Source organism: Sciurus carolinensis, chromosome 1, assembly GCF_902686445.1.
Source record: "Sciurus carolinensis chromosome 1, mSciCar1.2, whole genome shotgun sequence".
Lineage (NCBI taxonomy): Eukaryota > Metazoa > Chordata > Mammalia > Rodentia > Sciuridae > Sciurus > Sciurus carolinensis.
The window spans coordinates 104,371,757-104,393,114 of NC_062213.1; the positions used below are offsets into that span (position 1 = coordinate 104,371,757).

At 35.8% G+C, this 21,358-nt stretch overlaps 1 protein-coding gene and 1 pseudogene across 2 annotated transcripts in view; one reads left to right on the plus strand and one right to left on the minus strand.

The window, feature by feature from the left end:
- Positions 1-21,358, minus strand: part of Man1a2 (mannosidase alpha class 1A member 2) — a 165,471-nt gene that overhangs the window by 87,454 nt on the left and 56,659 nt on the right. The window contains exons 4-5 of one of the 2 annotated variants that reach the window (XM_047552195.1): positions 14,608-14,726; positions 9,027-9,107 (exon numbers count right to left, since the gene is read on the minus strand). In XM_047552195.1, the coding sequence (XP_047408151.1) occupies positions 9,027-9,107; positions 14,608-14,726 (200 nt within the window). Of the gene's footprint in view, positions 1-9,017; positions 9,108-14,607; positions 14,727-21,358 lie in introns of both variants that reach the window. The other variant, XM_047552191.1, reaches the window with a different exon arrangement.
- On the plus strand, positions 3,184-3,693 carry LOC124988846 (coatomer subunit zeta-1-like; annotated as a pseudogene).

The following is a 21,358-nucleotide window of genomic DNA, read 5'->3' on the forward strand; positions in this document are numbered from 1 at the left end:
TAGACATTAATCCAGAATCATCAATGATCACCCGGAATACATGAAAATGGTCTAAATACTCCAACAAAAAGACAAAGATGACCAGAACAGATTTAAAAACAAAACCCAACTATATGTTGTTTATAAGAAATTCCCTTTAAATATAAAGACACATACAGATTAAAAGTCAATTGATAAAGAAAGGTCAACACTATCAAATGAAAACATGAGTATCAACATTAATTTTGGACAGAAGAGGCTTTAGAACAAGAAAAAATATCAAGGATAAAGGGGGTATTACCTAATTACAAAGAAGTCAATCCTCCAACAAGATATAACAATCCTCAACAAACATACACCTGTCAAAATAAGTGAGGCAAAAACTGATGAACTCCAAAGAAACACAATATCCTCGTCTACACTCAGAGATTTTGATACACCTCTATCAGAAATAGGCAGCTGGCAGGCAGAAATTATTACAATAAGGACACAGCTAAACTCAACAGGACCACCAATCTACTAGACATATCGCAACAAATTTAAAAGAACAGAAATCATTACAATTTCTGCTCTCAGACCATAAATAATCAATAAGAGAAAAATAGCTGGAAACTCACAAAATACTTAAGAGATTAAACAACATACTTCTAAATGACACAAAAGTCAAAGAAGAAATGTCTGGAGAAATTTAAAAATACTTCAAATAATGAAAATGAAAACAAATAAAAATTTAGGGGAAGTCAGCAAAAGCAATGCCTAAATAGAAACATGTTGAAAGGAAGAACTGAAAATCAAGCATCTAAGTGTCAACCTTAAGAAAACAGAAAAGAGCAAATTAAAACTGAAACTAAGCAGAAGAAAAGAAATAATAAAGCTTAGAGCAGAAATCAAAGAAATTAAAAAGAAGAAATCAATGAACTCACAAGCTGATTCTTTGAAAAGATCAATAAAATTTAGGTCTTTAGGTAGGCTAATGAAAAAAAAAAAGAGAGCACACTATTATCACTACCACAAGGAGGAGATATCACTCTAAATCCCAAAGCCATTAAGAGGATAAGTAAAGAATTTTATATTCAACCGTGTGCACACAAATTTGATAATCTAAATGAAATGGACTGATTCCTTAAAAGACACAATCTGCCAAAACTCACACAAAGAAAAACACACAATTACAATTGGTCTGTATCTTAGTGTTCAGACTCCTAAAACAAAATAACACAGTGAGTAATTTACAAATAATTGAAACTTATTTCTCACAGTTCTGGAAGATGGGAAGTCTAGGACCAAGCAGATTTGATTGTTAGGAAGGTCTGCTCTCTGCTTTATAGATGGCTTCTCTTACTGTATCTTCACATGACAGAAGTGAAATGGCAGAAGGAATGGAAAGAAAGGGATACACTGTCTCCCTCAAGTTCTTTTATAAGGGCACTAATGCTACCTGTGAAGGCAGAGCCCCATCACCTAATCACCTTTCAAGGGCTCCACCTCTATAGATATTATCACCTCAAGTTAACTGAGTTCCAACATATGAAGCTGTGGAGAGGCACTAACACTCAGGTCATAGCTGCCTATATCTATTAAACAGACCAAATAGATATTTAATAATCTTCTAAAATCAGAAGATATCAAGGACAGGTGGGTTCACTGGTGAAAACATTTAAGGGAGAGATTATACCAATTTTCCATAATCTCTTTCAGAAGATAAATGCAGACAGAATACTTCCTCATTCTAGGAAGCTGGCATCACATTAATATCAAAACCAAGCAAAAATATGACAAGAAAAGAAAACACAGTCAAGTACCTCTCATGTACATGGAAAAATCTTCAACAAAATGGAAAATCAATTCCAGAAATATATAAAAAGAATTCAACAGCACAACCAAGTGGGTTTTATTCTAGGTATACAATATTAGTTTGTTCAACCTTCAAAAATCAAATAATACACAACCTACTACATTGACAAGCTAAAGAAGAAAAAATTACATGATCATACCAATAAATGCACAAAAAAACATAGACCCAAATATAAAACATAAAAGTATAAAATATCTAGAAGACAGAAGAAAAATCTATGTAACTTTGGTTTGGTTAATGACTTCTTAGATACAACATCAAAGGCCTGATCCATGAAAGAAAGCATTAACTGAACTTCTCTATAATTAAAATATTTCTGTTCTTTGAAAGTAACAGTCAAGATAATGAAAAGACAAACCAGAGATTAAGAGAAAACTATTACAGAAGATGATAAAGAACTATTACCTAAAATACACAACCCTTAAAACACAAAAATACCAACAAACCCCCTCCCCTAAGAAATGGGACAAATATCTTATAGACACCTCACCAGAAAAATATAACCAGATGGCAAATAAGCATGTGAAAAGATACTCTACATCATAGGTCATCATGGAAATACAAACTAAAATAACAATAAAATAGCACTACACACCTATTTGAATAGCCCAAATCCAAATCACTGGCCAAATGCCAGCAAGAATGTAGAGCAACAGGAACTTTCATTCATTTTCAGTGGAAATGCAAAATGGAGCAGCCACTTTGGAGGACAGCTTGGTATTTTTTTTCACATTAACAAACATACTCTTACCACACAATCCAGCAATTGGGCTCCTTGGTACTTATATCCAAAGGAGTTGAAAACTTATGTCACACAACTTGCACATAACCTGTACACAGATGTTTATGGCAGCTTTAATTATAATTGCCAAAACTTTCAATTTTTGCTGTGCACCTAAACTGCTCTAAAAAATAAAGTTAAAAAAAATACAAAAAAAAGCAATGAGTGGGATTAAAAAAAGAAAAGAACAGTGAGTCCAAGAAGTTAGAGACAATATCAAACAACCTAAGTGTATGATGTAAGTAGAATCCCAAAAGGAGAAGAGGAGGCAGGAAAAAAATATATTAAAAATACCTGAATCTGTACAAAGAAATGAAGACCAATAAAAATGGCTAAAATTAGTAAGAAGCCTCCATTTCCCTTATATTTAATAGCTCTACATGATAACTGACTATTTGAAGTTAAAATAGCAGCAATATATTATGGATCTGAAGCATAAACTAAAATGTGTAATAAAAAGAAAAGAACTAGAAGAATACTGTTAAAAGGGTCTCACAAATTTTCTGAAAAGAATTACATAAGTCACTCAAGAAGCAATAACCTGGGGTTCCACAGTCATGCAACAGCAATGCTGATTTTGAAACTCCCACTATCTACTCTCAGTGAAGTCAAACTGATTCTGGACAACAACGGAGACAGACTTTTTGCCAAGAACTATGACAATGCCTATCCCAGAGTCAAGAGCAAAAGAACTCTGAGAAGAACATTTTCAAGAAGACGTGTAGGACTGAAAGTGAAGCTGTTCTCTTGGAAGACCTGACAGTATACAAAAGCAATATTGATCGCTATTTCTATGTGACTGGCAACTCCTATGAAAAGGAGCTAATGCTTTCAGCTATTCTGAACTGCCTCTTCAACTCAGTCAGATTCTGAGGAAAAATAAAGATAAGAGATTGCTGGAGAAAAGGGGGCTCTTCTTGGCTATGGATGAAATCACAGATGGAGAGGTGATCCAAGGGAGCAATCCCCAGCAAATGTTATGCAGAGAGGCATTAAGGGATGAAGATGTACCACTTATGGACCATCTTAGGTGCTTCAATCAGCTAACGAACAAGTCAAGTAATCACTTCTTCACTGAAAACCCCACTGTTCCTGGCTCCTCATCCAACTCAAAAAACTCATCAGCCATGACTTCCAATCCAATTCCCAATTGAAACTCTTGAAAATCACAAGGTTCCTTAAAGCTTCATCATGCCATCATTGCCCACCTTCCACCCACCAAACTCCAAAAGATGCTTCCCATTCTATCTCATTCTTTTTGCAGTTCTGAAAAACAGCTCCCAGCAGATTTGGACACATGACAGGGGACAAGCCCTCCTCCTTTTAGACTGGATTATGCTTCCATAATCTCCTACTCCCATAGTTTTTTCCTCAACTTCCATTCCTCTGCTGTAAATACACTCACAGTTAAAGCAAGAAAAATAATGTGTTGAGTGTTTTCCTCCCTTTCCCTCTACCTGGCTTTCATCCAAACACCCCTTATGTTCAGCAAAAGGAAGGAAAGAAAATTTTTTTTCTATAGAACGAGTGGCGGTTGGATGGGTAGAGATGTACCCCAGCCTTAGCTGTAGCTCCAATTATGGCCTCAGCATTCTCTCCCACTCTTCTTACTGCCCTGTTTTCCACTGGGAAAAGCTCAAAGGGATGGGACAAAGTAAAACAAACAGAAGTTTAAATTTTACTGAGTAAAATCTTTGTTTCAGTCATAACTTCACTTTATACTGTGGTCTTGGCAAGTAGCTTCAAAAGTGCTGTGTGGTCACTATTGGGAGTATCAATTTCTTGATCTGCTGTCTTTAACCCTCTACCTTTACTACCTGTGAGATCTTTGTCTAGTTTGTACTTTGTGTGCCCTGGCGTAAAGCCGGGCCCTGGAACACAAGAATTTTCCTCATAAGTAGGGAAAGGGTAGAATCTGTAACTTGTGCCTTCAGGCCCTCTTAGTCTCCCAAACTCTCCCCCATGCATTTCCTTTCTCTGCCTTGGATCACAACTGCTGCTGCTTAACCCTGTCCTTTCTCTGCCTCAGTGTTATACACAACCAGTTAGTCTGGGCTTTTCCCCTCCCTAGGTCACCAAAAGAAGAGACTTCATAAAGCCTTTGGGATTAGGATTTTCCCCAGGATGACAAGAGAACACCTACTTCTGGGTCTCATCCTCCCTGACCCAAAAACTCCTCCCCACAAAAGTATGTTTAAAAATCTTTCTGAGCTTCTCCACTAACTGCCAATTCTCTAATGATGAAACAAAGCAGATAACTTAGGGCATATCTTGAGGGCAATCTCTGAGGAGATTTATAGAGTCTGGAGATAGTCACCTGCACACACTGCTCTGAGCAAAGAGGAATGAAATGAATTTCATTGGGGGGAAGGGGGGAGGGAGGGAGAGGAACACCTAAACATCACTACATCTACCAAAGAATTTAAATGTATAGTTTTAAAAGCTGGGGGAGCTGGATGTGGTGGCCATGTCTGTAATTCCAGCAACTTGGAAGGCTAAGGCAGGAGGATAATGAGTTCAAGACCACTCTCGGCAACTTAAAGAGGCCCTAAGCAACTTAGTGATACCCTGTCTCAAAATTAAAAATAAAAAGGACTGGGGATGTAGCTCAGAGGTAAAGTGCCCACAGGTTGAATTTCCAGTACCCACTCCACCAAAAAAAAAAAAAAAAAAAACCTTGGAAAAAAGCAACTCCCAAGTTGCCTCGCTGGGAAACTGTACTAAACATTCAAACATTTAAGGAAAAATATAATACCAGTTATACACAAACTTCTAGAGAATTAAAAAAAAAAAAACAGCAAACACTTGCCAACTCTTTTATGAGGCCAGTGTTACTCTTCCTCTGCCACAGGAATTTTGCTATTTTCTTTTTTTTTTTCTAACTTGGTTCTTTTCAGTTATACACAACAATATAATCCATTTTAATATAGTTACACAGGCATGGAATATATCTTAATTCTAATTAGGATATGTCTGATGTGAGATTCAGTGTGGTGTATTCATGTAGTACACAGGAAAATTATGTCAGACTCATTCCACTGTCTTTCCTTTTCCTATCCCCCGCTTCCCTTCATTCCCCTTTGCCTAATGTACTGAACTTTTCTTCCCCTCCCCAATACTGTGTATCTTAATGCAAACACATGCACAAAGGTTAAAGATTACAGATATCCACATGTAGAAGGATGCAAAAAATTCTCAACAATGTAGTATTAAATCAAATTCAGTAATATATAAAAACAATATACCAAACGAAGTAAAAATGGAGGACTGATTTGATGTTCAAAAATCAACCAATATAATTCACCATATCATCAGAGTGGAAAAAGAAATATTATATGCTTATTATGTGCCAAAAATTTTTGATAACATTCAATATCCATTCATAAGAATTCTCAGTAAATTAAGAATATAAGGAAACTTTCTCAAGACAACAAAGGGTATCTACAAAATACCTACAGCTAACATTATGCTTAATAGTGAAAGACTAAATGCTTTTTCCCTGATTCAGACAAGGATGCCCACTCTCACAACTCCTGTTCAACTTTGTAATGGAAGTCCTAGGCAATGCATTAAAGCAAGGAAAAGAAAATTCTTCTCTTTGTGGAAAAATAAAACTCACCTCTTTACTAATGATTTGATTACTTACAATAAAAATTCCTAAGAATTCATTAAAATCTACATAAAATCTATTAAAATTAGTGAAATTAGAAAAATCTAAGGGTAGAAGGTCAATGTAAAACTGATTACATATTAAACAACAATCTGAATGTTGTTTTAAGTGCAACTGTACACTTAAAAATGGCAAAAGTTGTTTGATGCACATTTACCACTATTTTTTAACAATGATATAGCATCAAGAAGTTATCTAAAGAAAAACAAGATATCTTGAAATAGTTATAACAAGTATTTTTTAAAAGATGCTTAATAAAAATTGTATTTATTATATTTGTAATACACAAGTGGAAACAATAAAAATACACTACAATTAGAAACATGTAGTAAGTTAAATTATTGATATATATGCAAGGTCTGTCTACATGCTAAAAATTAAAAATACCAATGGAGAAAAAAATTTAAATAATTAATTAAATGAAAAGATATACCATATTCATGGATTAGAATACTCAATGTTAAGATGTTTATTGTCTCTAAAGTATAATTCCCATAAAAATACCAGTAGGATATTAAATAGAAATCAGCAACTTGGAGAAAAATTCTAAAATTTATATAAAAAGCAGAAGTAACTAAAATAGCCAAAACAATAGTTAAAAGGGCTGATTTCAAAATTTTCAACCTGATTTCAAGATTTTCAATAAAGTCATAATAATGAACACCATGTGGAAATAGTAAAAAGGCATATAGATGAAGAGAAAAGGATACAATGTCTATAGTTAGACCCAAACATGTATGGTCATCTGATTTTCAACAAACGTGCAAAATCAATTAAAGAAAACAGTCTTTTCAAAACGTGGTCCTACAGCTTTTGGACTTCTATATGGAAAGAAATAAACCTTAATCTATACCTCACAGCATATATAAAAATTAATTAGAAATAGCCTACAAACTTAAAACTAAAATACTTAAGAAAACAAATTCTTTTTGCCCTTATAGTAGGCAAACATTTTTTAAATATAATACTAAAAGTATGAATCATAAAAGATAAAATAAACTGTAGTTGTTCAAGTTAAAACAACTTTAATTTTTCAAAAGATACTGTTAACCTGCTTGAAAAGATAAGCCACAGAGAGTAAATATACATGAGCACAGAAGCTATAAAAGACCTACATACAAAATGTACAAGGAACTATCCAAAACTCAATAAACAAAAAAATTCAATGAACAAAAGATTTGTACAGGCAATTTACCAAAGAAGATACATGAGTGACAACATCATTTGTCATTAGGGAATGCAAAATAAAACCACAATGAGATATTACAACACATCTATCAGAATAGTTAAAAATAATAAACTCACAGTACTCTGGCAGCAAGTGTTGGGAAGAGAGTTTGGCAGTTTCTATTAAGTTAAATGTACCAATCTTTGGCTCAGCAATCCTAATCCTACATATTTCCCCAAAAGAAATTAATATTTATTTTCCCACATAACTCTATTACAGTTTTATCTGTAATACCAAAACTAGAAACAACCACACTGGTAAACAAGATAAAATGTATTAAAGTCACACTATGGAATACTACACAGCAGTAAAAAGGAATAAGCTACCAATAATATGGAAAAATATCAAATGCATTACACTAACTAAAAGGCATTATTACTACAAAGACAGAAAACAGATCAGTAAATACCAAAGGCTGACAATAAGTGGCAGAATTACTATAAAATTGTATAGGAAAATTTTCTAGGATCAAATTTTATATCTTATTTGTGCTGGTGATTACAGCTATATACACTGTCAAAACTCACAGAATTATACACTAAAATGGGTAACTTTAACTGTATGTAAATGTACCTCAATAAAACTGACTTCTGAAATTCCAGTTAATTAATTTACAATGATTTTATTCATATAAGATAGATTCGAGCTTTGCAAAATACAGAATCACTATTTACAAAATCACCTTTAACAAAGAGTACTTACCCAAAAAACATAATAGTGTTCTCTACAATAGAACCACTGCATCAGTCCTGTGGATAGGACTTGAACCTTCATTGATAAAAACTACCCTATGTGATTCTGATACACAACTGAAAACCTCCTGGACTGAGTACAAATCACTTTGTTCTATTTCATTAAATCTGAACTGAAGTGTTCTAACTAAGGAAATATAAGTTAGAGGTATACCAAAGTTGCATAATAAAATTCGTCAGTAAAATTGCGTATTAAATATGATTTATATAATAAATACTAAATACCAGCATCTTCAAACACATTACTGCTACAACACAGCAATAAGTCTTTACAACATACATACATAACCAAAGAGGAATTTTCTTAAATTTAAAAAGAAATCTTATGAATAAATTTGCATTCAACTTCCAAATAAGAAGTTTTAATAATTAATATTTGGTCTTAAGAGTATCTGTATTAATTCTTCTTGATTCATTCCTTAATTTTCTTCTAAGTTTCTTTACCCAGTTGTTGAACCATGCAATTAATTATAATGGCAAAATCCTGGAGAAAGATGACTTTTGCAAAAGATACATGATGAAATAAAGCTGGGATCTGGAATAAAATTATGTTTTACTGAGATTCTCAAAAACAGAAAAATTATTATTCCCAAGGAACAGTTCCACCTGAAGCATCTAGTTCTTTTGGCAAACCTTTAGATAAGCTCAATAATACTAAAGTTTGAAAAACAACTTGCTGCTAGGGAAGTCTTTCATTTGATTAAATTTCATTCATAACTCCTCCCCACAAAACAATGAATTTATTACTTAACTTTGCTCACCTCTTCTCCTGAAAGGTAATATGCTGCAAGCAGGCCTCCAATAAATCGAATGTTAACTTCAAACACAGATACCTCTGAATTCTGTGAAAATACATTGAAAATATTCACATATACATAATGCTTTATAGCTTTCAAAATATTCATGTGTTTCTAACAGTCTGTAAGAATGCTTTTTCACTTTCTGCATCTTCACTTCTCATGCAACGGCAATCTCATCTTCCATTTGTTCATCTTACTGAAACTCTATTACTGTCACCACAGCTTCCTGAAACCACAGAACTGATGAAACCAATGGACCATTTCCATGTACCTTACATAGCACTGCAAAATTGCCAAGATATTTAATTCTATTGACTGTTGTCCCTTCCTCCTGGAGGTCTCTATCTCTAGAATACTGGATCTCGAAATATGGAACAGCACTCTCCTTACGAATTCCTTTATTTCTGTTCTAATCACTATACCATAATTTTTATTTCTATCTCTTCTCATGAATTTTAAATATTTTCCTAGAGTATATATAATAACTTCATGAAATGTTAAATGAGACACCAAAAAATGGCAAAACTGTGGATTACCAAAATAATAATGCTGAGAAAACTGGTTCCATAGGTAAGAAACTCATGTACATATTCACACTGCATATATATCAAAACAAATTATTTTTTTAAATATTTTTTCTAGTTATCAATGGACTTTAATTTATTTATATGTGGTGCTGAGAATTGAACTCAGTGCCTCACACATGCCAGGCAAGTGCTCCACCACTGAGCCACAACCCCAGCCCAAAACGAATTATTTATAAATATCAAAAAACAAATAAATTGAAGAAAGAATTGAATGTGTTAATATATAAACTTCCTTAAGAAATCACATACTATGCAAACATAAAACCAATAGTTTTGATAACAAATTTATAATAGACTTGAAATATCCATAACATGCAAATTATCTATAAGAATAAAAACCTTAAAATTAAAAGGCAAACAAACTGAAGGACATTTGGCACAAATATAACAATATTAATTATATATACATATATAATGAACTATATAGAGAGTCTATATGTTTGTATATAGGTATGACTATACTGTTAGAAAAATTCTAATACCTGGAAAGAAAAGTGGTCAAAGAGTATACCTGAAGAATCCACAATATATGTAACTCATATAAAAATAACATCCATAATTAGTTAACAAAAAACTAAAGGGAAAAATGCATTACTCAAGTTTTTCTAACATTCACAGGCAGAACATATTGCTTATTAACACAAATATATTCTTCCAATACAGAATTTCCATAATACAATGTAATTTTTTGCTATCAAGACTGCCATCCCACCCCATTCTTGAAAGCAAAGAACTAATATTATTTCATGTACTCCTAACATTTAGCATACTGCAGGGCAAACAGCAGACATTTACTAAAACAGAGGGAGGAAGAGCCTCCAATACTCCTTGGAATTGTAATGATAACCTTCAAATCAGTTTCCTTGCTTTCAGCCATGTCCTCCTCCTTACATGCCACTCAGCACCCTATGGCTAGAGTGGGCATTTTAAATCTTAGTTTTAGGTCACTACATAATGGCTTCTTGTTACACTCAGAGTAAATAAGAATAAATATGCTCAGATCCCCCACAACCTTCCTGACATCTCTCCTACCAAAATTCCTTTGATTCAGTTTCATTATATGGGCCTACTTTATGACCTCTCAGAACTGCCAATCTTGAGTCTTCCACGATAGTCTTTACACTTGTTACCTTCTTGTCTGGGTGCTTTCCCTTCATCTAGATAAATCACTCAATTCTATCACTTTCGACAGATTTCAACAAATGTTACATCAGAAATTTCCAACTACCCAATATAAAATAGTAATCATTCATCACTAATATCCTTTACCCCCATTATTTCTCCAATTAACATTTATTATCATCTGATTATTATATAACCACTTATAAAATTCCTATCTTGCCTTCTCAAGATAGAAGATAAAAGAAGTTCTAGAAGGAAAGAAGGGATAATGGGGGAAAGGCATTATTGAAAGGATTAATGACTGAGAATCTTTTAACATTGATAAAAACATAATCTTCAGCTTGATGAAACACTATGACTCATTTAAAGAATAATTTAACACAGACACATGGTAACAGAATGACAGAACAACAGGGTGAAGCCAAGTCCACCAGCAAAGGCCTCTAATCTTATCTATTCAGGAGCCTAAGGCAGGAAGATCACAAGTTGGAGGCCTGCCTGGGCAACTAGCAAGACTCTGTCTTAAAAGTTTTAAAAATAAAAAGGGCTAGAAAGTAGCTCAGTGGTAGAGTACCCCTGGGTTCAATTCACAGTATTACACACACACGAAAACACACAATCACACATACACATACACATACACACACACACACACACACATACACAATGACAGAGAAAATATGAAAACATGGGAGGAAAAGATTGCCTGTTAAAATTTGGACTGATAAGCATACTTTGTCATAGTACAGCCGAAGCAGAAAGACAATGGAACTGTCCCTCTAAAAGACTGAGAGAAAATAATCATTCTATCCTCAGCGATATCTATGAACAGAAGGCCTTTTACCCACAAGTACAGGGCTTCCTTTGGCTCTCTGTTCAGAAATAACATCTTACCAAAGAGTTCTTCAATAGCCAACCCAGGTAAAATAGCAATGCCCCACTACTACTTACTCCAATCCTATCTACTACTGTTTATTATTTTCCTCAGCACTTTCTACATTCTGACATAACCATACATAATTTGAATAACTGTTTATTGCTTCTCTCCCAACACTAGAATGTGAAGTCAAGAAAGAGATGATTCCATTTTGGGTTTTTTGTTGTTGTTGTTTGTTTTTTGGGTACCAGAGATTGAATCCAGGGGGCACTTAACCACTGAGTCACATCCCCGGCCCTTATTTTATATTTCATTTAGAGACAGGGTCTCGCTGAATTATTTAGGGCCTCCCTAAATTGCTGAGGCTGACTTTGAACTCACGATCATCCTGCCTCAGCTTCCTGAGTCACTGAGATTACATGCATTAGCCACCACTCACATACCACGCACTTGTGAGGTACCCTTCTCAGAGACCAGAGTTTCACCACAGATACAGTCTTTTAAGAGTTCCTAAAGACCAGTTACTCCTGGGCAGCTGTGGGTACTGGTTCCCAAGGGTTCCGGCTACTAAATTTTAATGATTCCAGGTTCTTCCCACTGTTCTCATACACCCACATGTGGTATAGCTGCTTCCTATAATTAGTACTTCTGGCAAGACCATAATGGCTCTCTTTTTCCCTTTTCAGTTCCCCATTACTTGGTTAACAATTCTAAACATAAAATTCTCAATTTTAAAAAAAAGAAAAATGGTATGGCTCTACTTCCTATTTGAGCCCTGACTGGTACAATGATATACAAGGAGATTATCAGTCATAATAAAGCTGCCATGTAAATGACCAGGAGTATCTGAGACTGCACAGATGCCAATTCTCTTCAAATTCATCTATAAATTAAATGCAACCCTCACCAAAAATTTAAAATACTTTTTTAGAACTTAAAAGAAAAAAAGGGCTGAGAACTAAAATAATTTCCTCACAGACCAAGATAAGATATTATGATTGAGATACAGATACTAACCTTCTTATAAAAATATCATTCTTGTGACAGTTTAGTATTGATGAAGGGATAAGGAAAATAGCCAATGGAAAAGAATAAATTAATATGATTAATATATGACTATTATGGCATAAATAAAAGGGAAATGAATGGCGCCAATATCAATTGATAGTTGCCTATTTGTACTACATACAAAAAATTCCATATGGATTAAGGACAAAATGCAAAAGCAAAACTTTAAAAGGTTTAGAATAAAAAATATATCCTTATGGCCTTGTCAAAGGAGTTTCATACACTAGATATAAAAAGAACAATGTGCATAGCTACAAAGGAAAAAAAATAAAAACTACATTTCTCAGCTTCTGTGTAGTTAGATGGGACCATATGAGTAAAACCTACTCAACAGCACACAAGCAAAACAGGGTAAAGAATTCCCGAGAAGTGTTCTGAAAGAATAATCACATATCTTTCCTTTCTTTTCTTCCTTTCTGCCAACCAGAAGGTAGATTAAGATCCTGGATCTTACAGAACCATCTCACACAAATAAGCTATATATACACTGAAGTTAACACAGCAATTGAGACACAGGATCCTAGGTTCTTGATGATTAAAGAGCTATCCAAAGCAGCCCTGAACTGTTCATATCTGTACATAACTTGCATGAAAGAGAAATAAACATCTATCTTGTTTTGGTTATTTTATATTAGATTTTCTGCCACTCATAGTCAAACCTAAACCTAACAGATAATAAAGTTATTCTAATTAACATCTGTCAATAAATAGGTCTAGCATTTTTAATGCTAGAATAACATAATAGAAGGTAAACAATTTTTGTCTAGTTGGCACCAGGAAAATCATCAGAAAAGAAATAATTATTGATTTAAATCATAAAAAGTGAAGAATGTCCAAGAAAAAACACATAAGAGAAGAAGTGAAGGACATTACAGCCAAAAGGAACACAGTAAACACAAATATCATGGAATATGATAGTGAATATGACAAAATAGCCCACATGTCTTTTAGGTACTGGTCTTATGAAAATAATGACTTCTGCTGAGCACCCAATATGTACCGGATTATGTCAAATAATCCTCACAATATTAAAATAAGATAACAATTTTATGATAAGTTTAAAAAGAATAAATAAAATTCCTAAGCCACACAACTGGAATTAGTTGTGCTAGGTTTTAAACTTAAGTATCACACTATGCCAAAGTATTGGAAGAATGAATGTAAACCTAATTATGACAGTTTGTCAGAATTGTATCAAATCATTAAATCTTTTCTAAAAAACCAAAACCCCACATATTATTTACAAAGCAGTTCATAATATCCTGATGTATCTAATTCATTGCCCCCACAATTATTGCTCTAACACACTAACACAGTACTGCAAAAGATAAGGTCAAGAAAAGTAAAAGACGACGCTGAGAAAAAGGTGTGTATTTTACACAAAAATTAAGTAACAACCGATAATCCTAAAAGAAGAAAGAGGACTTAGTATTAGCATTTCTTTAAACTGCTACTATCATGCTTGGCCTCATAGGCCATTGGCACCACTATAACAAAACACTATAGACTGACTGAGTAGCTGATACCAGAAATTCACTGCTCACAGTCCTAAAAGTCCAAGACCCAGATGCCAGAAGATTCAGTGTCTGATGAGAGCCCACTTTCTGATTCACAGATGGTACCCTCTAATTGTGTCCTCACAAGGTAGAAGGGGTGAGGCAGCTCTCCAGAGGCCTATTTTATAAGAGCACTAATTTTATTCAGGAGGGTTTTATCCTGATGACTCAATCACCTCAGAAGGACCCCACCTTCTACTACCATCATTAATGATTAGGTTTAAATATATTAATTTTGGAGAACAGAAACATTTTGTTTTTCTGCTACAGAACATAGAAAAACATGTGCTTTTTCATAGTCAATCCAGGAGATTATTCAATTGTATACTCACCACACTGAAATCAAGGTTGTCTTCAATCCATCTTTGTCCATCTAGAAATTCATCATGAAGTCCCATGATATAAAGAGTATCCAAAGCATCTACTATGGTAGCACCCATCTGTGAACTTCCTATATTGGGAGGAAAAATAACTCATTAAAAGATCCCCTTCATATAAGGTCTATTTTAGCATGGCAATAGAGCAGGGGGGCCACTGACTGGCCATCCCTGAGGAGTGGACCTCTGCTGTATGCACTTACCCAGGTGCTAAAACCATAGTCAGGGACCCCAGAGGGGGCAGTTAACCAATGGGGGTTTCTGGCACAGTACAGAGATGAGGTTAGCCTTAGGCATTTAGATTTTTCTTTTACAATATGGAAGATTTAGCCATCAATGGGGTTATTTTAGAATCCCAAGGACATCAGAATGAAATTATCAGTTGACAGATTCTTTTAAGAATATGTCTTCAAAGGTTTTGCTTTAACATCTAAAAAAGGTTCATTTTCTCATTTCAGATCATTATTAAGCGTTCTAGGTGATACCACTTGCTCATCTGCCATGAACTCTTAGGAAGCTGTCATTTTGTTCAAATACTGTACCTGTGCTTACTCTAAATTCAAGTACTGTGCTTTAGTGCATTTATAAAAGATGAATTCAGTTTCTGAAATTAAACTTTTTATTTGCAATTTTCCAAAAAAAAAAAAAAAAAAAGATTATATGGACAAAAAAAAAATACTCAACATTGTTCACTATTCCCTTACATTAGATGATATAGTTTACTGTATTTTGTCAAAGATGGCACATTGATAAATAATAGGAAAATAAAAGAAAACTAAAAGTATAATTCTCCTTAATGTTTTGTCTGGTTAGAATGTAATTTACCGCTCTCTCTCAACTTTTCCTGCAGATTGTGGATGGTAGGGAATGTGGAAGTTCCATTTTATATTTAAAATTTTACCCAATTCTTGGGTAATAGATGAAGTAAACTCATGACCATTATGGGACTGCAGGAAGGCAGCAGGTTGTCCGGAGGTTTCAAGATGGCGGACTAGAGGGCGGCTGCATTTCACGTTGCTCCAGGACACAGGATTCAAAAGAGGAGATAGTGAGAGACTTGGGACCAACTCAAAGCCGCCGGGTGAGTCTCTCCCATTAGGGAGGCATCCCGGATGGGGCGATAGCCCCGGAACGCAGGGAACTTTGTAAAGTAGAGTTGCCCAGCGAGACGCCCCTCCCCCGCTGGAGCGGTAAACACGGACAACTGGGAACATCGTAGAGGTGGCTGCTCAGCACACAGCTTGGACTCGGAGCAACCACTGGGGCTCCGGGCAGCTGCCTGAGGAGGAGCTGCGTGGCGAGCTGTTTGGACTCAGAGAGATCACTTCTGAACACCGGGGGGCTGCCCGGAGGGAGTGCAGTGGGTCGCTTGGTCTAGGAGTGACTTCATCAGAGCTACAGGCGGTTGCCAGAGGAGGAGCTGCGTGGCGAGCTGTTTAGACCCAGAGCGACCGCTTCTGAACACCGGGGGGCTGCCCCGAGGAAGAGGAGGAACGTGGCGGATCGCTTGGTCTAGGAGTGACTGCATCAGAGCTCCGGGTGGCTGCTCAGAGGAGGAGGCGAGTGGTGAGTTGTTTGGACTCAGAGCGACCGCTCCTGAACACCCGCGGGGCTACCCCGAGGAGGAGGAGGAACAGGGCGGATCACTTGGAGTCGGAGTGACTGCCTAGAGCTACGGGCGGTTGGCGGGAGGAGGAGACGCGAAGTGAGTTGCTTGGACTCCTAGTGACTGTGTCGGAACACCGGGCGGCTGTCCGGAGGAAGAGGCGTGTGGCGGTCTCTGGGACTCGGAAGTATTGTACGGGGCTCCAGGTGGCAGCTCAGAGAAGGGGCCGCATAACCAGGCGATTAGGTGCGGAGCGGAGTCCCAGGACCTACGCGGCTTCTTGGTGGAAGAGCCGCACAGAGACATGCTTAGGGGCGGACACGATTAGGACTGCGGGCAGATTCTCTGAGGAGAGGCAGCCTAAGGAGACTCGGCTGCGAAGGGTAAGGCTCCCAGGCCCAGGAGGTAGGTCCGGGCCCCTGGGAACATTGCAGAGGAAGGCAGCCCAGCCCAGGGGGTAGTTGTAGATTGAGGGGAACCTCTAGGAGGAGAACTGACCAGCGAGAACTCCCTACCAGGTGAGTCTTCCCTGCCGGGTGAGGTTTTCCCACAAGGACGGTAAAACCAGAGACACAGGCACAAACAGGCCTTGCCTCAGCCCGCAGCCTAGTTCCCCTTTGGATGACCACTGGTCAACGAGTGGAGGCACCTCTGCCCACTAGCAGGGAATATACCCCACCTGAGGGTCACCACCCCTAGAGAGGCAGCTTCCTTGTGGAGCACCGCATTACCAACTTCCTCAAAGACTTCAGGCTACTAAAGGATAAGAGGGGATATACTAGCAATCTTCAGGGACATTATAAGTCAATAGAGGAAATCTGCAATATCTTAATGATCCACTGATTCCTGAAGAATATGAGAAAACAAGGAAAGAAAATGCCCCAAACAAATCTAGATGTTACATCAATAAAATCCAACGACGGCATGGCAGAAGAAATGACAGAAAGGGAGTTCAGAATGTACATAATTAAAATGATCAGGGAAGCAAACGATGAGATGAAAGAGCAAATGCAGGCATTGAATGATGAGATAAAAGAGCAAATGCAGGCATTGAATGATCGCACCAATCAACAGTTAAAAGAGCAAATACAGGAAGCAAAAGATCATTTCAATAAAGAGTTAGAGATATTGAAAAAAAACCAAACAGAAATCCTTGAAATGAAGGAAACAATAAACCAAATTAAGAACTCCATAGAAAGCATAACCAATAGCATAGAACACCTGGAAGACAGAACCTCAGATATTGAAGACAAAATATTTAACCTTGAAATCAAAGTTGAACAAACAGAGAAGATGGTAAGAAATCATGAACACAATCTCCAAGAACTATGGGATATCATGAAAAGGCCAAATTTGAGAATTATTGGGATTGAGGAAGGCTTAGAGAAACAAACCAAAGGAATGAACAATCTATTCAATGAAATAATATCAGAAAATTTCCCAAATCTGAAGAATGAAATGGAAAATCAAGTATAGGCTTATAGGACTCCAAATACACAAATTTACAACAGACCCACACCAAGGCACATTATAATGAAAATACCTAACATACAAAATAAAGACAGAATTTTAAAGGCTGTGAGAGAAAAAAAACAAATTACATTCAGGGGGAAACCAATATGGATATCAGCAGATTTTTCAATCCAGACCCTAAAAGCTAGAAGGGCCTGGAACAACATTTACCAAGCCCTGAAAGAAAATGGATGCCAACCAAGAATGTTATACCCAGCAAAACTTACCTTCAAATTTGACGATGAAATAAAATCATTCCATGATAAACAAAAGCTAAAAGAATTTACAAAAAGAAAGCCAGCATTACACAACATTCTCAGCAAAATATTCCATGAGGAAGAGATAAAAAACAAAGAAGAAATCAGCAAAGGGAGGAATTATCCCAAAGGAACTGTCAAATAAAGGAGGAACCAAGTTGTGTCAAAAAAATAAATAAATAAAATTTTAAAAATGAACCAAATGACTGGGAATACAAATCATATCTCAATAATAACCCTGAATGTTAATGGCCTGAATTCATCAATCAAAAGACATAGACTGGCAGATTGGATTAAAAAGAAAGATCCAACAATATGTGGCCTACAAGAGACTCACCTCATAGAAAGAGATACCCACAGACTAAAGGTGAAAGGATGGGGAAAAACATACCATGCACATGGACTCAGCAAAAAAACTGGAGTATCCATCCTCATTTCAGATAAAGTGGACTTCAAGCCAAAGTTAGTCAGAAGGAATAAAGAAGGACATTTCATAATGCTTAAGGGAAGCATAAATCAGCAAGATATAACAATCATAAACATCTATGCCCCAAACAGTGCCTCATCCATGTATGTCAAACAAATCCTTCTCAATTTTAGAAACCAAATAGACCATAACATAATAAATACTAGGTGATTTTAACATGCCTCTCTCACCACTGGACAAATCTTCCAAACAAAAATTGAACAAAGAAACCATAGATCTCAAAAACACAATCAATAATTTAGACTTAACAGACATTTATAGAATATACCATCCAACCAAGAGCGAATACACTTACTTCTCAGCAGCACATGGATCCTTCTCTAAAATAGACCATATATTATGCCACAAAGCTAATGTTAGCAAATACAAGAAGATACACTACCTTGTATTCTATCAGATCATAATGGATTGAAGTTAGAAATAAATGAAAGAGTAAAAAACAGAAACTACTCCAACACCTGGAGATTAAACAATATGCTATTATATGATGAATGGATAACAGAAGATATTAGGAAGGAAATTAAAAAATTCTTAGAGGTAAATGAGAACAAAGAAACATCATATCAAAATCTCTGGGACACACTGAAAGCAGTACGTAGAGGAAAATTTATTTCATGGAGCACATTTAATAAAAGAAGTAAAACTCAACAAATAAACGACCTAACACTACAGCTCAAAGCCCTAGAAAAAGAAGAACAGACCAACACCAAAAGTAGTAGAAGACAGGAAATAGTTAAACTCAGAGCTGAATCAACAAAATTGAAACAAAAGAAACAATACAAAAAATTGACAAAATAAATAGTTGGTTCTTCGAAAAAATTAACAAAATTGATAAACCTTTAGCCACACTAACAAAGAGAAGACAAGAGAAAACCCAAATCACTAAAATTCGGAATGAACAAGGAAATATCACAACAGACACGATTGAAATACAAAACATAATTAGAAGCTATTTTGAAAATCTATACTCCAACAAAATAGAAAATTTCGAAGATATCAAAAAGTTTCTAGAGACATATGAATTGTCTAAACTGAACGAGGAGTACATACACAATTTAAATAGACCAATTTCGAGTAATGAAATAGAAGAAGTCATCAAAAGCCTACCAACAAAGAAAAGTCCAGGACCAGATGGGTTCTCAGCCGAGTTCTACAAAACCTTTAAAGAAGAGCTCATTCCAATACTTCTCAAAGTATTCCATAAAATAGAAGAAGAGGGAACCCTCCCAAACTCATTCTATGAAGCCAATATCACCCTGATACCTAAACCAGACAGAGACACATCGAGGAAAGAAAATTTCAGACCAATATCCTGAATGAACATCGACGCAAAAATTCTAAACAAAATTTTAGCAAATCGCATACAAAAACATATTAAAAAGATAGTGCACCATGATCAAGTGGGTTTCATCCCAGTGATGCAAGGTTGGTTCAACATCAGGAAATCAATAAATGTCATTCACCATATCAATAGACTTAAAGTCAAGAATCACATGATTATTTTGATAGATGCAGAAAAAGCATTTGATAAAATACAGCACCCCTTCGTGCTCAAAACACTAGAAAAAATAGGGATAGTGGGAACATTCCTTAACATTGTAAAGGCCATCTATGCTAAGCCCATGGCTAATATCATTCTAAATGGTGAAAAACTAAAAGCATTCCCCCTAAAAACTGGAACAAGGTAGGGATGCCCTCTTTCACCACTTCTATTCAACATCATCCCTGAAACTCTAGCCAGAGCAATTAGACAGACCAAAGAAATTAAAGGGATATGAATAGAAAAAGAAGAACTCAAACTATCCCTATTTGCTAATGATATGATTATATACTTAGAGGAAACAGGAAATTCCACCAGAAAACTTTCAGAATTCATAAGTGAATTTAGTAAAGTAGCAGGATATAAGATCAATGCACATAAATCTAAAGCATTTTTATACATAAGTGATGAATCTTCAGAAAGAGAAATTAGGAAAACTACCCCATTTACAATAGCATCGAAAAAAATAAAATACTTGGGAATCAATCTCACAAAAGAGGTGAAAGACCTCTACAATGAGAACTACAGAACACTAAAGAAAGAAATTCAAGAAAACCTCAGAAGATGGAAAGATCTCCCATGTTCTTGGATAGGAAGAATTAATATTGTCAAAATGGCTATACTACCAAAAGTGCTATACAGATTCAATGCAATTCCAATTAAAATCCTAATGACGTACCTTACAGAAATAGAGCAAAAAATTATGAAATTCATCTGGAAGAATAAAAAACCCAGAATAGCTAAAACAATCCTTGGCAGAAAGAGTGAAGCAGGGGGTATCGCAATACCAGATCTTCAACTCTACTACAAAGCAATAGTAACAAAAACGGCATGGTATTGGTACCAAAATAGAAAGGTGGATCAATGGTACAGAATAGAGGACACGGACACAAACCCAAATAAATACAATTTTCTCATACTAGACAAAGGGGCCAAAAATATGCAATGGAGAAAAGATAGCCTCTTCAACAAATGGTGCTGGGAGAATTGGAAATCCATATGCAACAGAATGAAACTAAACCCATATCTCTCACCATGCACGAAACTAAACTCAAAATGGATTAAGGACCTCGGAATCAGACCAGAGACCTTGCATCTTATAGAAGAAAAAGTAGGTCCAGAGCTTCAACATGTCGGCTTAGGACCAGACTTCCTCAACAGGACTCCCATTGCACAAGAAATAAAAGCAAGAATTAATAACTGGGATAGATTCAAACTAAAAAGCTTTCTCTCAGCAAAGGAAACTATCAGCGATGCGAAGAAAGAGCCTACAGAGTGGGAGAAAATCTTTGCCAATCATACTT